At 41.2% G+C, this 21302-nt stretch overlaps 1 protein-coding gene across 1 annotated transcript in view; it reads left to right on the top strand.

The window, feature by feature from the left end:
* The first annotated feature begins 13466 nt into the window (after positions 1-13466).
* The window catches only part of ELL2 (elongation factor for RNA polymerase II 2), a 79066-nt gene continuing 71230 nt past the window's right edge, over positions 13467-21302 (top strand). Inside the window, exon 1 of the mRNA XM_012773857.3 lies at positions 13467-13805. Within this exon, the coding sequence (XP_012629311.2) occupies positions 13659-13805 (147 nt within the window). The 5' untranslated portion in view covers positions 13467-13658. The remainder of the gene's footprint in view (positions 13806-21302) is intronic.

The following is a 21302-nucleotide window of genomic DNA, read 5'->3' as shown; positions in this document are numbered from 1 at the left end:
CAATTAATTTCTTTCTATTTTTAGCAGAGACGGAGGTCTCGCTCTTGCTCAGGCTGGTTTCAAACTCCTAACCTTGGGCGATCCGCCTGCCTCAGTCTCCCAGAGTGCTAGGATTACAAGTGTCAGCCACCGGGCCCAGCCAAATATTATAGTTTTAAATAATATTTATAACCTTATCAGAGCTTAGAAAATGATAAAAAACAAAACAGGATGAAATTGGCTTCAGTAGCCCAGGAGAAAGTCTATGCCCTCAAAGTATGTGAAGCTATCCCCTCAGGCACTCACGAATTCTTTCACCAAATCCAAATGTAACAAGTCATATCTTAGACAGAGAATTTTTTGCCTTTTGGAGAATATCAGAAGCCAGAAAGCTTGTAAAACCATTAAAGAATTGGTAATGCAAAAATCTTTTTTTTTTTTTTTTCCAGAGAAGTTGCCATGCTTGTTTGTTTTTCAGGAAGAAATAACAGCCGGTACAAACACTTGAAGAAAACATTTATCTCTCTACTGAGCTCAAACAGAAACTAGAAATTGGAGCATACCTGTTAAGAAATAAAAAGTTCAATTGCTGAGGCACTAGAAATCAAACCGTTTTCATGAAGAAAATTCTCCCAATCAGACATCATTCAGCCTGGCTCGATTAGCGTCACTTCTCAAAGGGCAGAAATATTAAAAGGGATGAATCATAGCAGCTGGTTCCCACCAACTGCCACTCCACCAGACAGGAAGCTGGTTATCAATGGGTGGTAAGGTGTCACTACTGTCCAGGCAGCTCAGGCAGAGTAGTAGGGCTGGTAAGAAGTGGCTCCCTGGAAAACCCCCGCAAGGGAGCTTCTACAGATAGTAGCTTACTAGATGGGTTTTTTGGGTAAATTTTTACATTTTGGCTTTGATGCAGAGGAAGCTCAAGTTAAATGTCACAGTGCACAGGGGTCTTTTTCTATCCAGGGAAGGGATATAAGAAGTATGGCTATTGCTTCTCGGCCTTTTGGCTAAGATCAAGTGTAGAAGTATAGCTACAACATAGTCTGAGTTTATAATCAACATATAAACTGAATGAAGATTAAAGACATTAAAATTCTTGAGACAGAATCCATTTTCTTGGATAAGAAGATTGAAAAGGAAATTGACTATGGAGTGCTTGAGAGAACGTGTTTCTTTCTAGCAGAGATTTCCAAAAGTTAATTCTACTATAAAGCTACAATAATCATGACAATGTGGTATTGGTGAAAGCAGAGACACATAGATCAATAAAAAATAGAGTCCAGAAATAGACCCACACAAATACTATAGTCAACTGACTTTTTTATATAGGTGCAAAAGCAATTCAATGGAGAAAGATTATCTTTTTAACAGATGATGAAAATCCAAATGCCACAGAATGAACCTAGACACATACCTCACACCTTTTATATAAAGAACTCAGCTCAGGATGCTCTTCACCAGACCCTGCTCTGCCCCTGCCCCTGCCACCGCTCAGCAGCTGGAAAAACAATGCCCCCAGTGGACAGCAAAGGCTTTGACGAATATATGAAGGAAACAGCAGTGGAAATAGTTATGTGAAAAATGCATGCAATGGCCAGACCAAATTGCATTATCTCTTATGATGGCAAAAACCTCACCATAAAAACTGAGAGCACTTTGGAACCAATACAGTTCTCTTATACCCTGGGAGAGAAGTCTGAAGAAACTACAGCTGATAGTGGAAAAATTCAGATCGTCTATGACTTCACAAATGAAATATTGGTTCAACATTAGGAAAGAAAAAGAAAGGAAAGAACAATAACAAAAAATTTTAAAAGATGGGAAATGAGCAGTGGACTGTATCCTGAACAATGTCACCTATACTTGGGTCTACGAAAAAGTAGGAAAAAAAATTCTATCTATCACTTTGGACAGGAGTTAGCTGACAGAATGAACAAGTTCAGTTCAATGGGTAAATCTCCACAAACATCTTATATGTAACTATTTCAAAGTGTGGGTTTAATTAGGATAATCCCTTTTGTTGTAAATAAATGTGTTTGCTAATAAAAAAATTAACTCAAAATGGGCCATAGACTTACTATAAACATAAAACTGTAAAACACTTAGAGGAAAACATATGGGAAAAATCTTTGTGACCTTAAACTAGGCAGAGTTCTTAAATATAGCCCCAAAAGTACTATCCATAACAGAAAAAATTGATAAATTGGGCATCATCAAAATTCAAAACTTTTTTTTTCTCTGCAAAAAGACATTTTAAGAGAATGAAAATACAAGCCATAGATTGGGGAAATGTTTGTGAATCACATATCTGACAAAGAACTTACATATAGATTATATGAAGAATTATCAAACCTTAACAGCTTGAAAACAACCCAATTTTTTTAAAGGACAAAAGATCTGAAAAGATACTTCAATAAAGAAGATATACTGATGGCAAACAAGCACAGGAAAATATACTCTATATTATTAGTGATTAAGGAAATGCAAATTAAAACCACAATAAGATACTACTCTAGAATGATTAAAATTTTTAAAAAAACAACCTGATAATACCAAGTGCTGGCAAGTACCCCAGAGAAACTTGAACTCTCAAATGAAAAATGGCACAGCCACTTTGGAAAATAGTTTGGCAGTTTATTGTAAAGTTAAATATATACGTATTAACTTACTATGTATAGTAATCCCACTCTTAGGTATTTGCCCAGGAGAAATAAGATTTATTTATATTTACAGAAAAACCATTTGTGCATGTTTATAGCAAGTTTCTTCATAATCATTAAAAATTGTATACAATTAAATATCCTTTAATTGATGACTAAACTATGGAGCACTCACAAAATGGAATACTGTCTAATAATAAAAAAGGAACAAACTACAGGTACATGCAATGACATGGATGAATATTCACACATTATTCTAAGTGAAAGAAGCCAGACTTAAAAGGCTATGTAAGGCCGGCGCGGTGGCTCACGCCTGTAATCCTAGCACTTTGGGAGGCCGAGGCGGGCGGATTGCTCAAGGTCAGGAGTTCAAAACCAGCCTGAGCGAGACCCCGTCTCTACAAAAAATAGAAAGAAATTAATTGACCAACTAAAAATATATATCCAAAAAGAAATTAGCCGGGCATGGTGGCACATGCCTGTAGTCCCAGCTACTCGGGAGGCTGAGGCAGTAGGATCGCTGAGCCCAGGAGATTGAGGTTGCTGTGAGCCAGGCTGACACCACGGCACTCACTCTAGCCTGGGGCAACAAAGTGAGACTCTGTCTCAAAAAAAAAAAAAAAAAAGGCTATGTAAAGTATGATTCAATTTATATGATATCCTAGAAAAGGCAAAACTATAGTGATGGAGAACAGATCAGTGGTTGCCAGGGATTAAGGGTGGGAGGGAGAAGGGTCTGACTACAAAGGGATGGTATATTTTAAAGGAGGTTTTTTTTTTTTTTTTTGAGGGGGGAGGGTGATAGAACTATTCTGTTTGTCAAATGTATAAAACTATATACCAAAAAGAGTAAATTTTTCTGTGTGTAAATTTAAAGTACATTTTTAAAAGTTTTTTCTGAGCTCACACTTTAATATTTTATAGTAAGCTTTCTGGGATAATTGTCATTGCAAACTCAAACATGCCTTCAAATTTTCTATTTTTAAAGTAAATTTCCAATGCTATGTTTCTATTTTGGCAAATATTCAAAAATTACATTCAACCAATCTGTTCAAATCTATATGCTTACAGGAGTGTGTAAAAAATAGGCTAATTTTAAAAAGACAAGATAGAAACTTTTTTAAATAAAAGATTCAGGAAAGTAAAATGAGGCAAATATGCTTACCAAGTCAAAATTTACTTAGGACAGACTCCTTCCTCTACGCAAAAACAAGATTTTTCAACATTTGACAAAGCTAAATCATGCTGCTTGGCTTTCTGCACTACTGAAGTTTAATACAATCTGCTGACTCCAGTCCCAGTGTGTTCACCAGGGGTCAAAGTCATAACAAATCATCTACATTATGGATTGTTGTTGTTTTTAAGAAATATGGATATCCCTGTTAGAGACTAATACTCTTTTTGCAGGTAAATCAAATCATACCATATACTTCTAATGTTTTTTATGTTGGTTCAGTCTAGAAATATTGAAAAGAAATGCCACGATTCAAATATTTAGAGCTTTAAATCACCCAGATTCATTTTATACATAAGAAAAGAGATTTTATTCAAGACAAGGATTAGAGGGACAGAATCAGAAACAGAGAGCAGTTCTTTTTATTCTCAGTTAATGGCCCTGCTTCCAAGATCAGATTACAGATAATCAAACACACTTCTGTTCATTTGTTACCATTAAAATGAATTTGCTATAACAATTTGAAGGTGGCCTTATCTCCATTAGCACTATGCAACAATACCAGCTCTTAGAGATAAATGTATTCCTTTTCTAGTTGTATATTTCCTAGAACTAAACTGAAATTTTTATCCATTTAGGACAGCCAGTATTCAGTAAGTATATGGCTACTACCAATAACAATGATCTTTTACTAAATGCTTTTTGCAAATTATCATTTAAGCTTCACATTGCCCACTATTTCCACCGATGATACTACAGTATTTCAAACTCACAAATGAAAAAGAGCCTCCTCTGATCACTGGTCTCCCTGCTTATTCTCTCCCCAAGAATCTCTTTTGTCCTCCATACTTTCCAGATCAAAGTACCTTCAGGCTCCCCAGCAACTGCCTACAACAATGAATGGCCACCTACTTTCTGCCTTTCCCAATGAGTGAGGTGTGTGTGCAAGGTCAACACATTTCCATGGGTGTGCATTGAATAAGTATAATACTTAAGGAGTAGATATTAATTCCACCCCTTTTACCTTTACTCCAAAACACATGTCTGAATGCAAGTGACTGAAAGTGATGTTACTACTGGGAAAATCTTGGAAACATACACAGGGACACACATACCCCTCAAGCATCCGATACCAGTGTCAGTAAGGGTGGCCCACCATAGTCATAATTGTAAAAAGGAAGGAGGTACCCAGCCCTTAGGGTGGGCATGGGATTTGGGAATATTCCCCAGTTCTTTCCATTCTCATGCTCTTTCCTCATAACCTCCCTCGGAAAATGTGTCCAATTCCACAACTCCTACTATTACTTAATGGGGTTGACTCTGAGGCTTAAGACCTACATTTTCAGATGCCTGCCAAACATTTAATCCATGAGTACCTCTCACCTAAACAAGGTCCTTCTCCTGATTTCCTTATTGCTTGTCATATATTATCTTCTAGTGAATCAAACTTGTAGCTAGTATTTAGCTACTTTTGATTCCTCATGTTCATTCACCTCTCATACCCAAATAAAAAAATCAGCTAACTCTACCTTTGTAGAGCCATTGATATCCCTCACCTTTTCTCCATTCCCATTATCAATACCCTAGCATGGGGCCTCATTACTTTCTGCCTCTTAACCCAGCTCCCTTTTGCCAGTATCCCCCCCATTCTAATCTATTACTCATATTGCTGTCACCTGGGCAGTCCTATGGATTATGGATTAGATCATGCCACATCTCGGTCAGAAGCCTCCAACAGTTCCCCATTTCTCACAGATAAAAGTCCACACTCCTTGGCAATCTGCCCCCAACCAAAAGGCAAAGACTAGAAAAGGCAAATCTATAGTGATGGAGAACAGATCAGTGGTTGCCAGGGATTAAGGGTGGGAGTGAGGAGGGTCTAACTACAAAAGGACAGTATATTTTCAAGGAGCTTTTTTTGTTTGAGGGGGGAGGGTGATAGAACAGTTTTGTTCGTCAAATGTATAAAACTATATGCCAGAAGAGAGTAAATTTTGCTTTGTGTAAATTTAAAGTAAATTTTTAGAAGTTTTTCTGAGCTCACATTTTAATATTTTATAGTAAGCTTTCTGGGATAATTATCATTGCAAACTCAAAAATGCCTTCAAATTTTCTATTTTTAAAGTAAATTTCCAATGCCATGTTTTCGGCTCCGTGTGTCACAACCACTTTCATGTGCCCCATATGCCAGTTAAAACAGACTACTGTCTTTCCCCCAAAACACCTTATGATAGCTTATAAGATCCTTAAACTTAGAATATTTTAATACTCCCATTATCATAACTTCAAACCTTTGACATTTCAATGCTAACTCTTCCATGAATCTTTTCCCAATACTCTGAGCTATGTTCTAGCCATCCTGAATTCCTACATCACTGAATTAGTGCCTGCACAGTGCTTCTTACCTAATTAATATGCTTCATCTTCATATCATATACTCTCTACCAGACTATACTGCCTTATTTCTAATTCTGTAAATATTCTAACATATAAGGATCATATTGGTTCTTAATTTTCTAAAATCCAAATCAATAGCAAAAGCTTGGGAAATGTAGGCCATAACAGATGCAAAGATCAAAGATGATAAATATGATAACTGAATAAATGACTGATTGAAAACAAAATGGGATCAGCCATGGCTACAATTCTAACTCTATAATTCTAAACAGAAAAGTCTTGTGTGTTCGTATGTGTAACATATTTATTCTCTAATATATGTTCATATTATGTTGTGTCCATATATATGTTCATAAATGTTGTGTCCAATATATGTCCATAATATGTTGTGGAAACCATGTCATAAAGTACATGGCATTTTCCTATGGGAACAAGTCATATTACTGGGGATTGTGCTTTTGACCAAAGACTCATTATCAAATAAATCAGATATGAACAACATGTAATAAAAGCAAAGATATGACAACTATAAATTTTTACAATAATTTAAAATTATAATCTGAGCTTTTCCAAATGGGCACTTATAACTGTGCATATTCGTTATGCCAAAGGTTTCAAAATATCACAAATTATACATATATGTCACATATAAAAATAGAATTAACTTTCAAAAACCTCACTAAAGTCAATGTGCTAGCTATAATAAACCAAGCTGAATGGATCATTTTATTTGCCGTCTTGCTATTTAGAAGGATATTTCATGTGTGGAGAGGGTGTGTCAAGTGACTTAAGTCTTTCTTTCAAAACCAATAACAAAACCAACCCCAACCTGTCCACGGAAATAGAAACAATGATTTTCTCTTTATTAATTTCACTGTGACATCCTGACAAGTTCAGTATAACTCCTCAGACCTTAGAGCCATGTCCAAAAGTAGATGTGCAAGATTTGGAAAAGGAGTTTCTCTGGTTCTGGCCCAGCTCTGTCACTTATTAAGTCAATGATATACAGCCTCTCTGAGTCTCAGTTACGCCAAAGGTTACATGGGTAAAAAACAATGGCTACCTCACAGAGTTATAGAGAAAATTCAGAGATAATGTAACTTAATTGATTTTAAACTTCAAAGCCCCATCAAGAATTAGTTTTTATTAATTATCAAAATCATTTTTTTTTTTTTGGAGACAAATTTTCACTCCGTTGTCCAGGCTAGATAGAGTGTCATGGCATCAGCCTAGCTCACAGCAACCTCAAACTCTAGGGCTCAGGTGATCCTTCTGCCTCAGCCTCCCAAGTAGCTAGGACTACAGGCATGCACCACCATGCCCAGCTAATTTTTTCAATATATTTTAGTTGGCCAATTAATTTCTTTCTATTTTTAGTAGAGATGGGGTCTCACTCTTGCTCAGGCTGGTTTCGAACTCCTGACCTTGAGTGATCCACCCGCCTTGGCCTCCCAGTGTGCTAGGATGACAGGTGTGAGCCACCGCACCCGGCCCATGTTGATGGCATTTGGTCCACTATTAGCACATTTAAAGTTAAAAAGCTTTCTTCCCAATTCCTCAGTTTATTAAGAAATACATGTGCTCTTTTTTCTGTACAAAACAAGATAAATGGTAAGAGTTGTTAGGTCACCCTTTACCACTCTCCTTCTCAAAGCTGATTTGGTATCTTTCAGGACACCATGCACTACACTTAACAGCCATAAAACAATTATCATGTGAGAGAAAGAAACACTTTGGTTATTATATTGTGCAATTTGGCAAACAAGACATTTTCCTCAATCAAGAAAGAAAGAGTTTTCTTGGTGTGCAGGAGAATCAAATCTGTGTCTTTTTGCCTCCAAAGGACATACAAGTTCCCAGAGACTGCTCTTAAAGTGGGGAAAGGCAAGGAACAGACAGAGAAAAAAGTTCAAAAAGGTGTTAGTAAAGTACCTCTATCTTAGGAAGCTAAAGTTGTTGCTGTGTTTTCAATATATCTGAATGAAAGAGAGAAAGCCCTGCCCACCTAGTCTTCTACTCAGCCCCACCAAGAGTGAAGAAGGGCTTTGAACTGGAGGGGGGCATGGCAGTGGGAAAGGCAGACTTTCCTCACTCCCAGATCACAATTTTCAAGAAGAACCAGACTTTCCTAGAAAGAGGAAGGAACTTAGGAGACCAAGAGATCGTAGAGGTAGATGTTTAGAGATGGGAGAATAGCATCTCCCAGGACTGGGAAGAAGCAGAAGCTGCCAATCCCAGAGAGGGCACAGCCCACGTCCAGTGTCTTTTCAGCACCTCAGTGAAGTACACACCTGGAGAGAGAGGCTGAATCTGGTACCCCAAGGCTGCCACCCTCAGCAAAGTTACCCAAGCTAACCCGTTCAGTAAATCAGGTGGACTTGGTCCATCATCATATTACATGATTAGTGAGAGGTTCAGCTTCCCTCCTCATAATCCCTACCAATGTCAACCTTAACCTTATTCCCAAATAAATACACAATCTAGGTAAAAACAGTATGTTTGCTATGTAAATCCAGCTTTAATTCATGTCTCTTGGTTCCTTCCATCTAGATTGCAGTCCATCCCAAACCCTTTCTAAAGAGAAATCCTGGAGCCTGTAATAGATTATACCAACAGTGATGGACATAGACCAGAGAGCTCTCCACATATATTCTGGGACCTTTGTATGATCTGTGAATCTCTTGTTATACCATCTAGTGAGATGGGGAGACTCAGAGCCAGATGTAGTGATGATGATGGTGATGATGATGATAAACAATGCAACATGACATTTCTTATACTTGAATGGAGTAAAACAATATTCACACATGATACAATACTTGTTCAACTTAAAACCTGTGTTTACATGACAAATATTTATGCCCTGCCTATAAGTATTTTACTTTTATTCTCTATAAATTTTTAGTGAAGTTCTTTTAAACCCATCAAGCTCCTACTTCACTTGTGTCCAAGGAAAGGGGGAGATTTTATACAAGGATGGGCAAAGCCTTGAAAGGACAGCAGGGTAATGATGTGGGTCAAACACAATGGGTAGTGGGGAGGCATCGGGGGAGAGAATTCCAAGGGGAAAGAATTTCCACCTGGAAATTCTCCGTCTAGAGAGCTTCCATGCTATAACTCTATTAGGTTCTGTGCTCCCTTCTCTTAAGAGAAGCCATTGCCTATTAAGACATTAGTAAGCATTATCTTTTTGTATAGATGGGTTTATGGAATAACTTATAAAACTGCTAATACAGGTATAAGACAGAATGGCCTTCTGCATTGGTAATCACTAAAGTAGACTTTGAAAACTAGAAACCTGTGGGCTCTGCCCAAAGACTTTTTTTTTTTTCCTATTTTTTAGAGACAGGGTCTCATGTGTTGTCCAGGCTGGACTTGTACTGGGCTTAAGCAATCCTCCCACCTCAGCCTTCAGAGTGGGAAGACAGTAATGCCACTACATCCAGCTCCAAAGACTTTTTTGATATCCACAAAATGTTTATTAAAAATTTTAATTAGGTGCTAACAAATATCAGGAGATTCACAAAAGAATCTTTGTTTTCCAGCTTTGCTTGAAAAATTAGAAGATCTGCCAACACTGGGCTCCTGCATGTTCACCTGGCAACAATCAGCTGGACCAAGAAATCACTGAGCCATTTAAACACGCCCAGATCACCACATTCCAGCACCTTCAGTCCCTATGACCTGTGTCTGCCCTGTTTCACTCATTTTTGGTACCCAGTGGTCCCTGAAGGCATCTGAATTGGTGACCTTAGCATGAAAGATATGAGAAATGGTCATTAAATATGCCGCAATCAGGAATGAGGGGTGGTCCAGGAGAAGAAGGCCAGAGAGAGCCTTGATGTTCACACATCCTCTGCCTGCATTGTATACTAGGCATCAGCAATAGAGCAGGCCCTGTGTCAGATTCCTCTCTGGCCTCTCCCTGTGCCGAACTATCTTATAAGACAGATTTATTCTCAGTTATTAAACCCAAACCACGGCCACTCAGTACATATAGGGACTAGAGGGACACTTAAGAAGCTGATTCAGACCCTCCTTGTCCTGGTTATAATAGGTTAGGTGGTTGCTTTTAAGTTAATAGGGTCTTAGTTCCTCATTCATAAAAGTAATGGGTTCAGCTAGAATGATCATTAAGATCATTTTTAGTTGGCCTCTCTCCATCTATACCACCTTCACTTATCTAGAATCTACTCAGCCCTTGAGAGGTGTTCAAGTTCCACTGCCTCCACAAAAAAAGTCCTCAGACTTCTCCTTTCTTTGAATTTTTGAGCTTATCACTGACACCATCCAAGTTAGCATTTACTAATTCTTTAATTGCTTTGCTTTGAGTATGTTGGTTCGTTTGCAACATTCAAACAGAAAATTCCTTTAGAGACTATACAGTTTAATTTTTAAATCCTCCATAGCATGTTACATTTAGTTGGCATTTAATGTTTATTTGATAATTAAACTGAATAAAGATACAGAAAATATCTTGCTGACATGTCTAAGCTAAGAAAAAAAAAGATACAAAAAATATGCATAAAATGGCAATCTTCCCCCAAAGCAACTTTCATCAGCCCTCTCAAAACTAATTACCCTTATAAGCATCATAACTGAACCATGCGATTCAGGCAGGCATAATGTGTACAGCGCCTGTGTGACATCAATGAAGGCATTGCTAGATTACCATATTACTTTGCACTTGATCATTGCCTTCTTCCTTAGTTGAAAAGCTCGAAAGGGGAAAACTATAAACATTAACCCATTATAATATTATGTTACCCTTCTGGTTTTATTTAAAAATACAAAAGAAAAATAAAATAAAGATATTACCTCCTGAAATATTTGTTACCCACTGAAATAGGACATAAGAATTAAGAAAAAAAAATCAATTATCAGTAAGAAGCTGCAGGTCACACATTTGAAAACTACACTGAAAACCACCTTTGCTCCTCCCCCACCCTGTTGGATGTCATCAAAGTTCTGAGTAAGAGGAGGCCAAGTTAGGATGTCATGTGGGTGGGGATTTACCCACCTTCACCGGAAAAGCAGAGGGATACAGGTTTTACTTGTTCTGGTCAAGCCTCCCCTCCCCCTCCCCCCACAATAATTAAGGCTTTAGATATGTAGTCAGTCCTTCCCTATCAAAGTAAAACAAACAAGAGAAAAGAATAATTCAAGTACGGAATTCTTTTTGGACTATAGTTCACTTAGATATGAACTATTTGAGTAAGGTTTCTACTTTTGAAAGACTGAGAAAATTAATTAATAAAGCCGCTATTTCCTTCTAATAGTAAAATTCCTAATCCAATTTCAATGGTGATTGCCTTCATTTCCCTATTCAATGAATTTAAGATCATTAACACTCTGCATTAACACTAAAGTAAACTTAAATTAACAAGTGTTAATCATGTCTTAACAAACGAGCCAATTCTAGTGGATTGAAATTAAGTCAATTTACAACCTGCTCGCCTGTGATGCAACAACGCTTAATACAGGTGTCTCCATTTAATACATAAACCATGCAAAGAGAATTCGCCCCGTAATTCACATTATATACCTACAATGTTTGAGGGTCTGAATCAAAAGGGAGTGCAGCTGTAGGGAATGGATTTATTCAGGGGTAGGGGGTGGAATCGTGGTAAATCCCAGCCCTAAACCTATTTAAAAGGATGGGCAATGTCCCTGGGGAACGGAACAAGGTTTTACAAGCTGAGTGTAAAACAAGCATCTCAAAATTTAAGGGGAAAAAGTAAACTTTTTAAAAACTGCCTTTCGACGGTCACAAACCTTTGAATGGTTTGTTTCTATCTGGTGTTTCTGAGCATCCAGTTAATCTGCCCTCCGAGGGGAAGCCTATCCTTCAATCTATTGACACGTGGCCTGCAAAGAACTCTAGATTAGGCTGCCTCCTCTCGCCACGGCCCCACGCCCACAGTCGCTAGGAAGGGAACGCCGCAGGCCCGCGCTCACCCCTCAGCTCCTGTCTCCCCACTTAGCCTCCATAGCTCCTCTCCTAGCCCTAAAAGCTGGCTAGGTTTCCACACAGCCCTATTAAATAAAATGGACAGAACTCAAACGGAATCAGAGAATGAGAGGTGTCGATGTTGTGTTTTGTTTTTGCCTGGGCTACAGTGCCCTTGGCGTCAACCTAAATAACTCACAGCTACCTCAAACTCCTAGGCTCAGCCTCCCGAGTAGCGGGGACTACAGGCATGCGCCGCCATGCCCGGCTAATTTTTTTTTTCCTAGATATTTTTAGTTGGCCAATTCCTTTCTATTTTTTGTAGAGCGGCGGGGGGGGGGGGTGTCTCACTCTTGCTCAAGGCTGGTTTCGAACTCCTGACCTTAAGCAATCCTCCCACCTCGGCGTCCCAGAGTGCGAGGATTATAGGCGTGAGCCACCGCGCCTGGCCTGAGGTTTCTTTTAATTCAGGTCAATGCCAGTTCTTCTTCTAGGGCCCTTGGAAAGGAGATACTCCTCAACCAGGGGACCAAACGGCACCAATACAGCAAACTCCAGAGGAAAGCGCTCCGAACGGAACTGGCCTTGGTGTGGGAGAGACCCTGAAGATCAATTCTCTATTACCCTGAGCCCACCGTACGAAAGGCATTTAAACTTTCGGCAGGGTTTTGTACTTAAGATGCTCCTCAAAGACTAACAACTCCTACAGCCTATGGTCGGCTGGCAAATTCCAAGTTTAGAGTGAAATGACGAAGAAGGGAGTCACCCAATCCCATTTGCTCAACATCAGAACTAAACGGAGTTTCGAGGCACTCTCCAGTGACTCCGCTTCCTGCATCTTCCCTCACACGCACACACCAAACTCCACAAGTTTCCTCAGCTGCCGGGGAACAAAGTCCTTACTTGGTCAGTCATACTCTCACACATTTGAGATGGGGACTTTCCCCTCCAAGAGCCCCCAGCACAGGAAGAGACTCCCGCGCTCTCCTAACTTTCCACTACTATCCCCTCCTAGGGGTCAGGCTGTGACACCAAGTTACCAGACCAAGTAAACTGGACACCAAACCCCAGGAGATCCCCAAGCCGGCCTGGCCAATCGGGGCCGGTGAGCCAAGACGACTAGACGTGACGTCAGAAACGATTAAGCTGGCGCGTCACCTGGACGTCAGCCTCTCACCTCTCGGACGTCCCGTCCCGGGAGCAAAACTCCTGCGAGTTTGGGCCCCGCCCAGTGAGAGGGGAGGGCGGCCAATGAGAGCGGTTCTGAAGGGAACGAGGCCAATGAGACGAGCCCGGGGCGGGGCGCGGGGCCGGAGGGTGGGGCGGGTGGCGGCGGCGGCAGTCCGAGGTCTGGCTGCGCGCAGTATATGACAGTACGTCAGCAGCGGGATGGCCGTAGCTGTGGCGGCGGCTGCAGAAGCCCGAGCAGCCGCGGCCGCAGTGGAGGCTAGAGCCCGAGCGGCGTCGGCGGCGGCACCCCGGGGAGTTTAAGATGGCGGCAGGGGGGGCAGCGGGCCTGCAGGAGGAGCAACGCTACGGACTGTCGTGCGGGCGGTTGGGGCAGGACAACATCACCGTACTGCATGTGAAGCTCACCGAGACGGCGATCCGGGCGCTCGAGACTTACCAGAGCCACAAGGTGAGCGGGCCAGCCGGCCGACTAGCCAGACTCGGGGAGGCAGAGGGCACTCCTCGTCGCCGGGCCGTGCCTCCCGGTGTCCGGGGACCCGGCGCGGGGCCAGCGGAGCCGTGGCTCGCCGCTGCTGCCGTCAGCGCCCGCGGCGGCTGGGCAGGGCCGGGCAGGGTCGCTGACGCCGCGGTCCCGGCCGGGCCGGGCGCCGGGCTGTGGAGAGGCGGGCGGGCGGGCGGCCCCTGGTGGCGGGGTCGAGGCAGCCGCAGCCCTGGCTTGGCTGCGCCGCCGCTGCGGGACTTTCCGACGGCGCCCGCGGATTTCCTGGCTGGTTCGGTCCCAAGGACTGAGAGAGGCCAGGGGAAGAGAAGTGAGAGGACCACTCTGCCCTCGGGCTGAGGCGAGGGCGAGCGCGCAGTGTACCGGTAAAGAACTAGGGAGGACCCGCGGGCACAATGTGTCCGCGTTTTCCGAGTGACACATAGGTACCGTGGCCCCGCAGAGACGGGACACAGGTGCTCCGCGTATGGCGTGGGGCACACTGCGTACTCCCAGGGACTTGGGGACTCAGGCGACCCGCGTACGAGGACACGCGATACTCGCAAGGATGGGGACTCACTCGCCTCGCGTATGGCGGGGCGGGGGGGACACAGGCACTCGGTGTATCGGGGGCGGCGCACACCGTGTACTGGCAAAGGCTGGAACACAGGCCCTTCGCGTTCAGGAGGAGGGGGACACTGCATTCCCTGGGACTCGAGGACACAGGCGCTTCGCTTTCCCAGAGACGCACAGCGTCCTGGGCAGACACAAACCAACACATCGTTCGGGAGAGAGACACCCGAGGACTCAACACTCTTAGCGCTCGCCCGGGAGCAAGACATCGGAAACTGGGGAACTCGGTTCGTGGACGCTCAGCATACCCGAAAGACGCACCGCGTCTCGCGCCCACTCGCACACACAGGGAAGGAGCCTGAAGGTGGGGGGAAGGACCCAGTGTATCCCGGACAGGGACCCCCCACCCCCACGCTGCGTTCCAGAGGGAAACCTATAGACATACACACATCCGAACTACAGAGAAGCTCAAATAGACACACAGACACCGCAACTGGAGTGCAATCCGGGAACGCTTTCCCGTTGAAAAACGTGGGGGTGGGGGGAGCTAAGAAGAGACACGGCAACCAGGGTGCTCCGGGAAACCGTTTATGGACTGTGTGTGGAAGAGCGAGACGGGAGTGGACACATTACATGAGGGAGGGATATACCATATGGGGGAGCGGGTAACGTTTTACTCCAAGAGGAGAGAGCAAGTTAGAGGGAGATGTAACCCACAGGGCATCCTGACAAATAGCCCAGTCCATACCAAAGAACACCCTCATAAAATAGAGGGGCTCCCAGACACAGACTCACAGTTATTCAGATAAAAGTGGAGAAAAGAATTAACATCTGTTGAGCTCCCACTAGTGACAGGCACTTTAAATGTATAGAGGGAAGACACGGACCCAGGCAGAGCAGCAGGAGAGGTGTGAATCCTTGGTTCACTAGGAGTGTGTTCAGAGAGGCCCCCCACATAAGTGTGCACACTTGGGGTAGTATATGAGTTCACATGATAAGGTACATGTAAACAGCAGTAGAAACTCAGAGAGGTGATTATTATTATCAGGAGTGCACTCACAGAATTGAGTGGACACATGGGTGTACACACCAGGATGCTTATGTTACCAACCAGGGAAACATATGGTGAAAAACACTCACAGACTTTGTGTGGTGGGGTAGGAGGGCATAAGGGAGGAGTGCGTGCACAGAGAGAAAAAGGTACCTTCCTACACAATGAAATCCCAGGGAGAAAGCCTCAAGTATGACTGGGAGGTCAGTATACACCCAGCAATAGGGATGTAGAGAGAGAGGAAAAATGCAAGACTGCATGTGCCAGCTACTCCCAGACAGGTGCACCTTCAGTGAAGAGACCAGCAGCAGCAAGGAGTGGGAGGCCCATATGGGGGAAGCCAGATATGCAGGCAGAGGGACAGGCAGATAGTGGAGAGAAACTCAGCCCTGCAAGATGAAGAGATAAGCTTGCCTGTTCCAAGGGAAGGACGTGGGAAGGAATGACAGTGGGGAGAAGGTAGGTCACGGGATGTGAAGAGAAAATACATAGAGGCCCAGAAGGAAAATTCAGCAAAAGGAAGCCAGCCCCCAGTCAGAAACAGACCCAGGGAGCAGAGAAAGACTGACACACAGTGGATGGGGAGAGGCATCTCTGGGGACAGCAGGTCAGCCAGCCACCTTGGGAAAACAACAGGCAAACTGTACAGATGATTACAGCGAGGTTGACAGGGTACAGGGTGGGCTGGGGTCAGGAGACCCACGTGGGGAAGGGAGACGGTAGTGTCCAGGGAAGGTTAAGTGACAGAGATGCCCCCAATGCCCACTGATCTACATGATCACTGGAGCTCAAAAAAGGGGTGCTGTTTGTTTGTTTTGTGTGGCCTTCATTTCTGCCTCCTACACTGTATCTAGTGTTTTCATGTTTGGGATTAAGGTTAGAGTGCTCTGACAGCCCCAACATTTATATACCCGTGTCTTCTAGGAGACAGAATATAAAAAATTCTTTCTCTCCCAACCCACCACTTAGTACTTTCTAAATTTTTTTTTAATTTGACTTTTTTAGTTAAAGGTACCAAAGTCAATGTCTTTGTTTTCTCCATATTGCTTCTATTGCCTGTTAAAACCATTACTGTCTTTTTCTATCACTGTGCATGCAAATTAATGGGTCTGGTCTATCTACACAGAGGCAGCAAAGGGAAGGGGGAAGACTTTTTTTAAATAGCTCTACCTTTCTAAGTGTAGAGCCAGGTACATTGTATTAGTCTTAGGATTTCTTGTCTCCTAAACTGGTGGTAGAGGGTTGGGAATAAGCTGACTTGGCCTTAACTAGCTCCTGTCCTCAGGTCTCACTGTCACTTCAGCCACAGAAACACTTTTTAAGGGGTTTAGAAAAGCAAGCAGGAATTGAGGTGAAACTGTCAACCTCAGTTGGATGAAAAGTAGAAAGGACTAAAAAAATAAGAGACTTTTCAGATATCTTTATGTATTGTTGGTACTTACTACAGGATCCTCCTGAGTGTTCAGCTAAGGCTCCCACAGATGTGGCCTCAGTGCCCCTCCTTCTGTCTCAGCCACCCCAGGCCTCCCCCATGGGCACAGCAACAGTTGCCAGCAGTAGGAATCTGGCTGAGCTTTTATCCTCCAGTAGAAGAATAATTTATTCGGTCTTTTTCACCTTTCATCACTATCAGAAGTAGGGCTCATGACTTTATATTGTATTTGTTGTTTAGGAATATGTTAGCATATGTTGGCTAATTGGGAAGAAGTTTCTAGTGGTCAAGCCTCTTCTCTCTGAGGAAAAAAGTGGCTTTAATTTCTCACATAAAACTGCCTCCACTAATCCTGTGCTCATATAGAAGGGGCTTGATGACTATTACTCCTCTTCTAATGACTTTCTATGACCCAGATGTTTCAACAGGCATTAATTGAGGCATCCTCTGATGCCTGAATTAAGCATCAGAGAATTCTTTTTTTGTCCAGATTATTTTGTCCATTGGATTTACTTTTCTAAATCCACTTTACCTAAGGCTTCAAAGAAGTGAATTTAGGAATTGTAGGAAGCTATGATTTAGGCAGAATAGAGAAGTTCTTTAGATACAATTGAGCAAATATATTGAGCTATTAGGGTTCAAAGAAACAGAACTTTAATGAAAATTCTGAGATCTTGGTTTTTCAAATCATAATTCCTCACTGTTTCAAAAGACAAATAAACCTAATTGGCCATCATTATTCAGCCTTATTTTTAGAGAAGAGATCTGGGAAGCTTTCTAAATAGGCAGGGGAACAAGGTAAGTCTAGGAATGGGAATTATAGTTGGATTAAATACCTCTTAAAAGGTGTTTTCCGCTAACTTTGAATGCATAAACAATTTCAAATTGTTTATATATAAAGCATTAACTAGAAAGTTATTTTCATGATTTGCAGAAAAATTTAGATATGCTAATACAGATATCTAGGATATTAAGCTTTTCTAATATAGATTATTTCAAATAAGGGGACAAGTTACTAAGTAACATCACAAATTACAACTTTATAGTCATTCTAAATTGTTTTCTATAATTATCTGGTCTACATATGTTCTACATATTTTAAATGAGCATATATTATTGCAATTACATATTTCTTCCAAATGTAAAACTATATTTTAAATTCCAATATTTAAAAATATATTTTGGCTAATTTCTTCAGTAATATAGCCGGGTTTATTTTGACATTTGAGTAATTCATTTGTATATCAAAATTCTTACTAGAATATTTTCAGATTTTGTCATTGCTGAACCTGCCAATTTAGTTTTTTTCTTTTTATGGTTTTTTCTCCTCAGTTTTTTGTGCCAATTTAGTTTTTAAAAAATGTTTATTCAAAGTGTCAAAGGTGGTGGCTCAAATAATATTACCATGTTTACCCGACTGTTACATAAAAAGTCTTACATAGTTATGTTTGGGGCAGGGACTCATTTTCTGTCCTAAAGATCAGAAAGCAGATGCCTTTAAGTAGGATTCTGTTAACCACATTCTCTTGTCAGCTCTATTGGCTTGAAATAAATTTTCCTGCCTTGATTAATGTCTTCTAGGAAAATCATAGTGTTTTTAAAATTTGTACAAATACACTTCCATTTAATTTTACATGAAGAACTCAGTCTCTCTGTGTTAACAGGTATTATTTCCAATCAAAGCATAAGGTCTTATTTAAGCCTCCAAAGTTACTGTCCTTCATAGTAGCACTCATAAATATGAGATCATTTTTTTAAGCACTGATTCTACAGTTCATGGGGTAGCTGATTTCCTCACTTTAGCATTTCTACCAGGTGAACTTTTCAGTGTTTGATTCATTATGGTTTAAGACACAGGAAAGACTCATACCCTGCTTTTTTCTTATCTCTTCCTTTTTCTGCCTGCCCCCAAACAATTTTGTGTGTGTGTTTTCAATAATCTGCTTATCAGTATAGAAGACCGTGTTCTTTTTAAGCCACCACTTGAGCATCCAGATCTGCCAGCACAGCACTGCCACCACGGTTGGACATATTTATTAAGTAAAACAATGAGGTTTGCTTTAGCACGTTCCATTTGTTCCACTTTAAAAATGTAGCTAGGTTTAATTTAAATAATTTAATCTTACTGACTTTTTTAACTTGGACCCATCTTCAGTTTGTACTTGATCTTAAAATGCTTTTTATCAAGTAAAGTCAAGTTTTTGCCTGTGCTGCAGTGTTTGAAAAGTTTATTCAAATGCTCAGTTGCTCAATGCAGAGGAGGGTGCTCCTCCCTGAGAAAAGTAGTAGCCAGATTGCCTAAAAAGATAGACAGGGAACCTTGGCACCGGAATTGGGAGGAGAAAGAAAGAACATATGTGAAGGATTGGAACTTGTTCAAGAAAAGAAAATTTAAAAGGAAAGGGGCGTAGAATTCTTGGAATGATTTACAGGAAAGCTTACCAAGGACAATCACCAGATTCAGCCTTTCCATTTGCACTTGTAAAAAATTACCGAAGCTGTGCTCATAGGGCTTATTAGGTAATGGATGATAAAGCCTGAAGAGAAAAGAAAATGAGAATTTCAGCCAAACTAAGGCTGGGTCATTTTTATCAACTTGTGGTGACCCTTTTCTCTGACACAGAGAAGCTTGGGAGCCTGGCCCTGGAGGCCAGCCAGATTGGGCCAAATATATTTTGAGTGTTTGAGAAGATATCTCTAAAATGTGATATGGGCATTGCTGCATTTGAGATGAGCTAAGTTTTACAATAAAGAAAACAGCATGTATATATTCCCACATTTGACTCTCTGCATACCTCAACTCCATACAACATTTCCTATGGCTTATGTAAAAAATCTTAAAAAGCTGATCTAGAGTAGAATACCATAAATTGATGACTATGTCTCCACAGCCAAGCTAAAGCTGAAAAACATGGTATAATTCAGGTCAGATGTACCAAGGAGGATTGCTGTCTTTTTCTTTTGTTTTTTTCTCCCCTCCCTTTGTTCCTGCCTTTTTTCCTTCCTTCCTATGTATCTACGTACAATTTCTGTGATGGCATTATGGCTTTTAAGAGCCATGTTAAATCTTCAGGAAGAACCAGTTTAAGGCTTTCCACTAATAACTTGCCAGCAAAGGCCAAACCTAGCATTTCCATGGCTGGCAGTTTAATATGGGATATAAGAAAAGACAATCTTATTAATTAAGCTGTAAGTCCCCCAAAGATTCATGAATTAAATTTGCATATTGAATTGACCTCTCCAGTTAGGGCATTTAGCTACTAGTTTCACAGTAAAGAGATTGTTAGACTAATGACATGAATTTCTTTTCTTTTGGGGATCATATATGTTATTGGTCTAAAAAAAGATCCTTGGGTATCAAAGGATTTTAGGAAGAATTTAGGAGACAAAGACTAGATGGAGACCATATCTCCAGGAGAGGGAATGGCATACGTAAGGAAAGAGCACTGGTACAAAAGTTAGTGCAGGTGTGGAGAATTGCTATAAAGACCCCGTTGTGCTTAACCTGGAGCGCAGGAGAAAAATATGGTTGGGTTTAAGAAAGGAAAAGCAAGTTGGAGCGGGATGATTACCTTACTAAGAAATTTGGCTTTTATTCTGTCAACACTGGCTAGAAATTTGAGGCGATTTGAGCTATGCTTTAGGATTATTCTGGCCTTGATGTGTAGGATGATTACAATGTGAATCTGTAAGGAAGACAAATTAGGAAGAAGTACATGGTCCAGGCCAGAAATGACTGGGATCTACACTAAGATATTTGTGAGAGATAGTAGAGATAAATAGAATCTATAGGATTTAACAGTAGATTTTGAAGGAGGAAGATTGAAGTTTCTAGCCATTGGCCCTAGGAGGAATACCCTTAGTAGAAAAAAAAAGGAAATTGGAAGCAGTTGGAAGAGTTGGCTGGGGCTGGCGGAGATAAAGATGATGAATACCATTTTGGTGAACATACACTCAGTCTTTTGATTGGTAATCAAGAGACTTAGGTTTGATTAGATATTTTACATTTGGGAAGTATATTTGGGAGTTTGAGGCAGACAGATGTATAGAACAATGCTATATTGCTTATGTGTCTTATATAAACTCTTCCATTTGAATGAAAATTTTGGAGATTGTTTTAGAAGAAGTTGAAACCAGAAGAAAATTTGGTTTTGAGCAGGGCTTTTTAAATTTTGTTTGTATTTTTATAGACTTCCTTTATTGAATAACCTCTGTAAATTGCACTTAAGGCCATCATAGAGCACTGATGATATGAAAATTTAACTTTAACAGGAAAATCAGACCTTCTGTGGTTCTGTCCCTAGTAAATACTGAATATTGAAACATAAGTAACTCTATATGTACAGTGTGCCTGGATTTACGTCTCAAGTTTTATTTTGAAATAGCATAATTCCTAAGAGTCTTGAAAGGA

This window comes from Microcebus murinus, chromosome 11 (assembly GCF_040939455.1).
Source record: "Microcebus murinus isolate Inina chromosome 11, M.murinus_Inina_mat1.0, whole genome shotgun sequence".
NCBI lineage: Eukaryota > Metazoa > Chordata > Mammalia > Primates > Cheirogaleidae > Microcebus > Microcebus murinus.
Note: the sequence above shows the minus strand (reverse complement) of the source record. Positions and strands in the feature narration are given on the sequence as shown.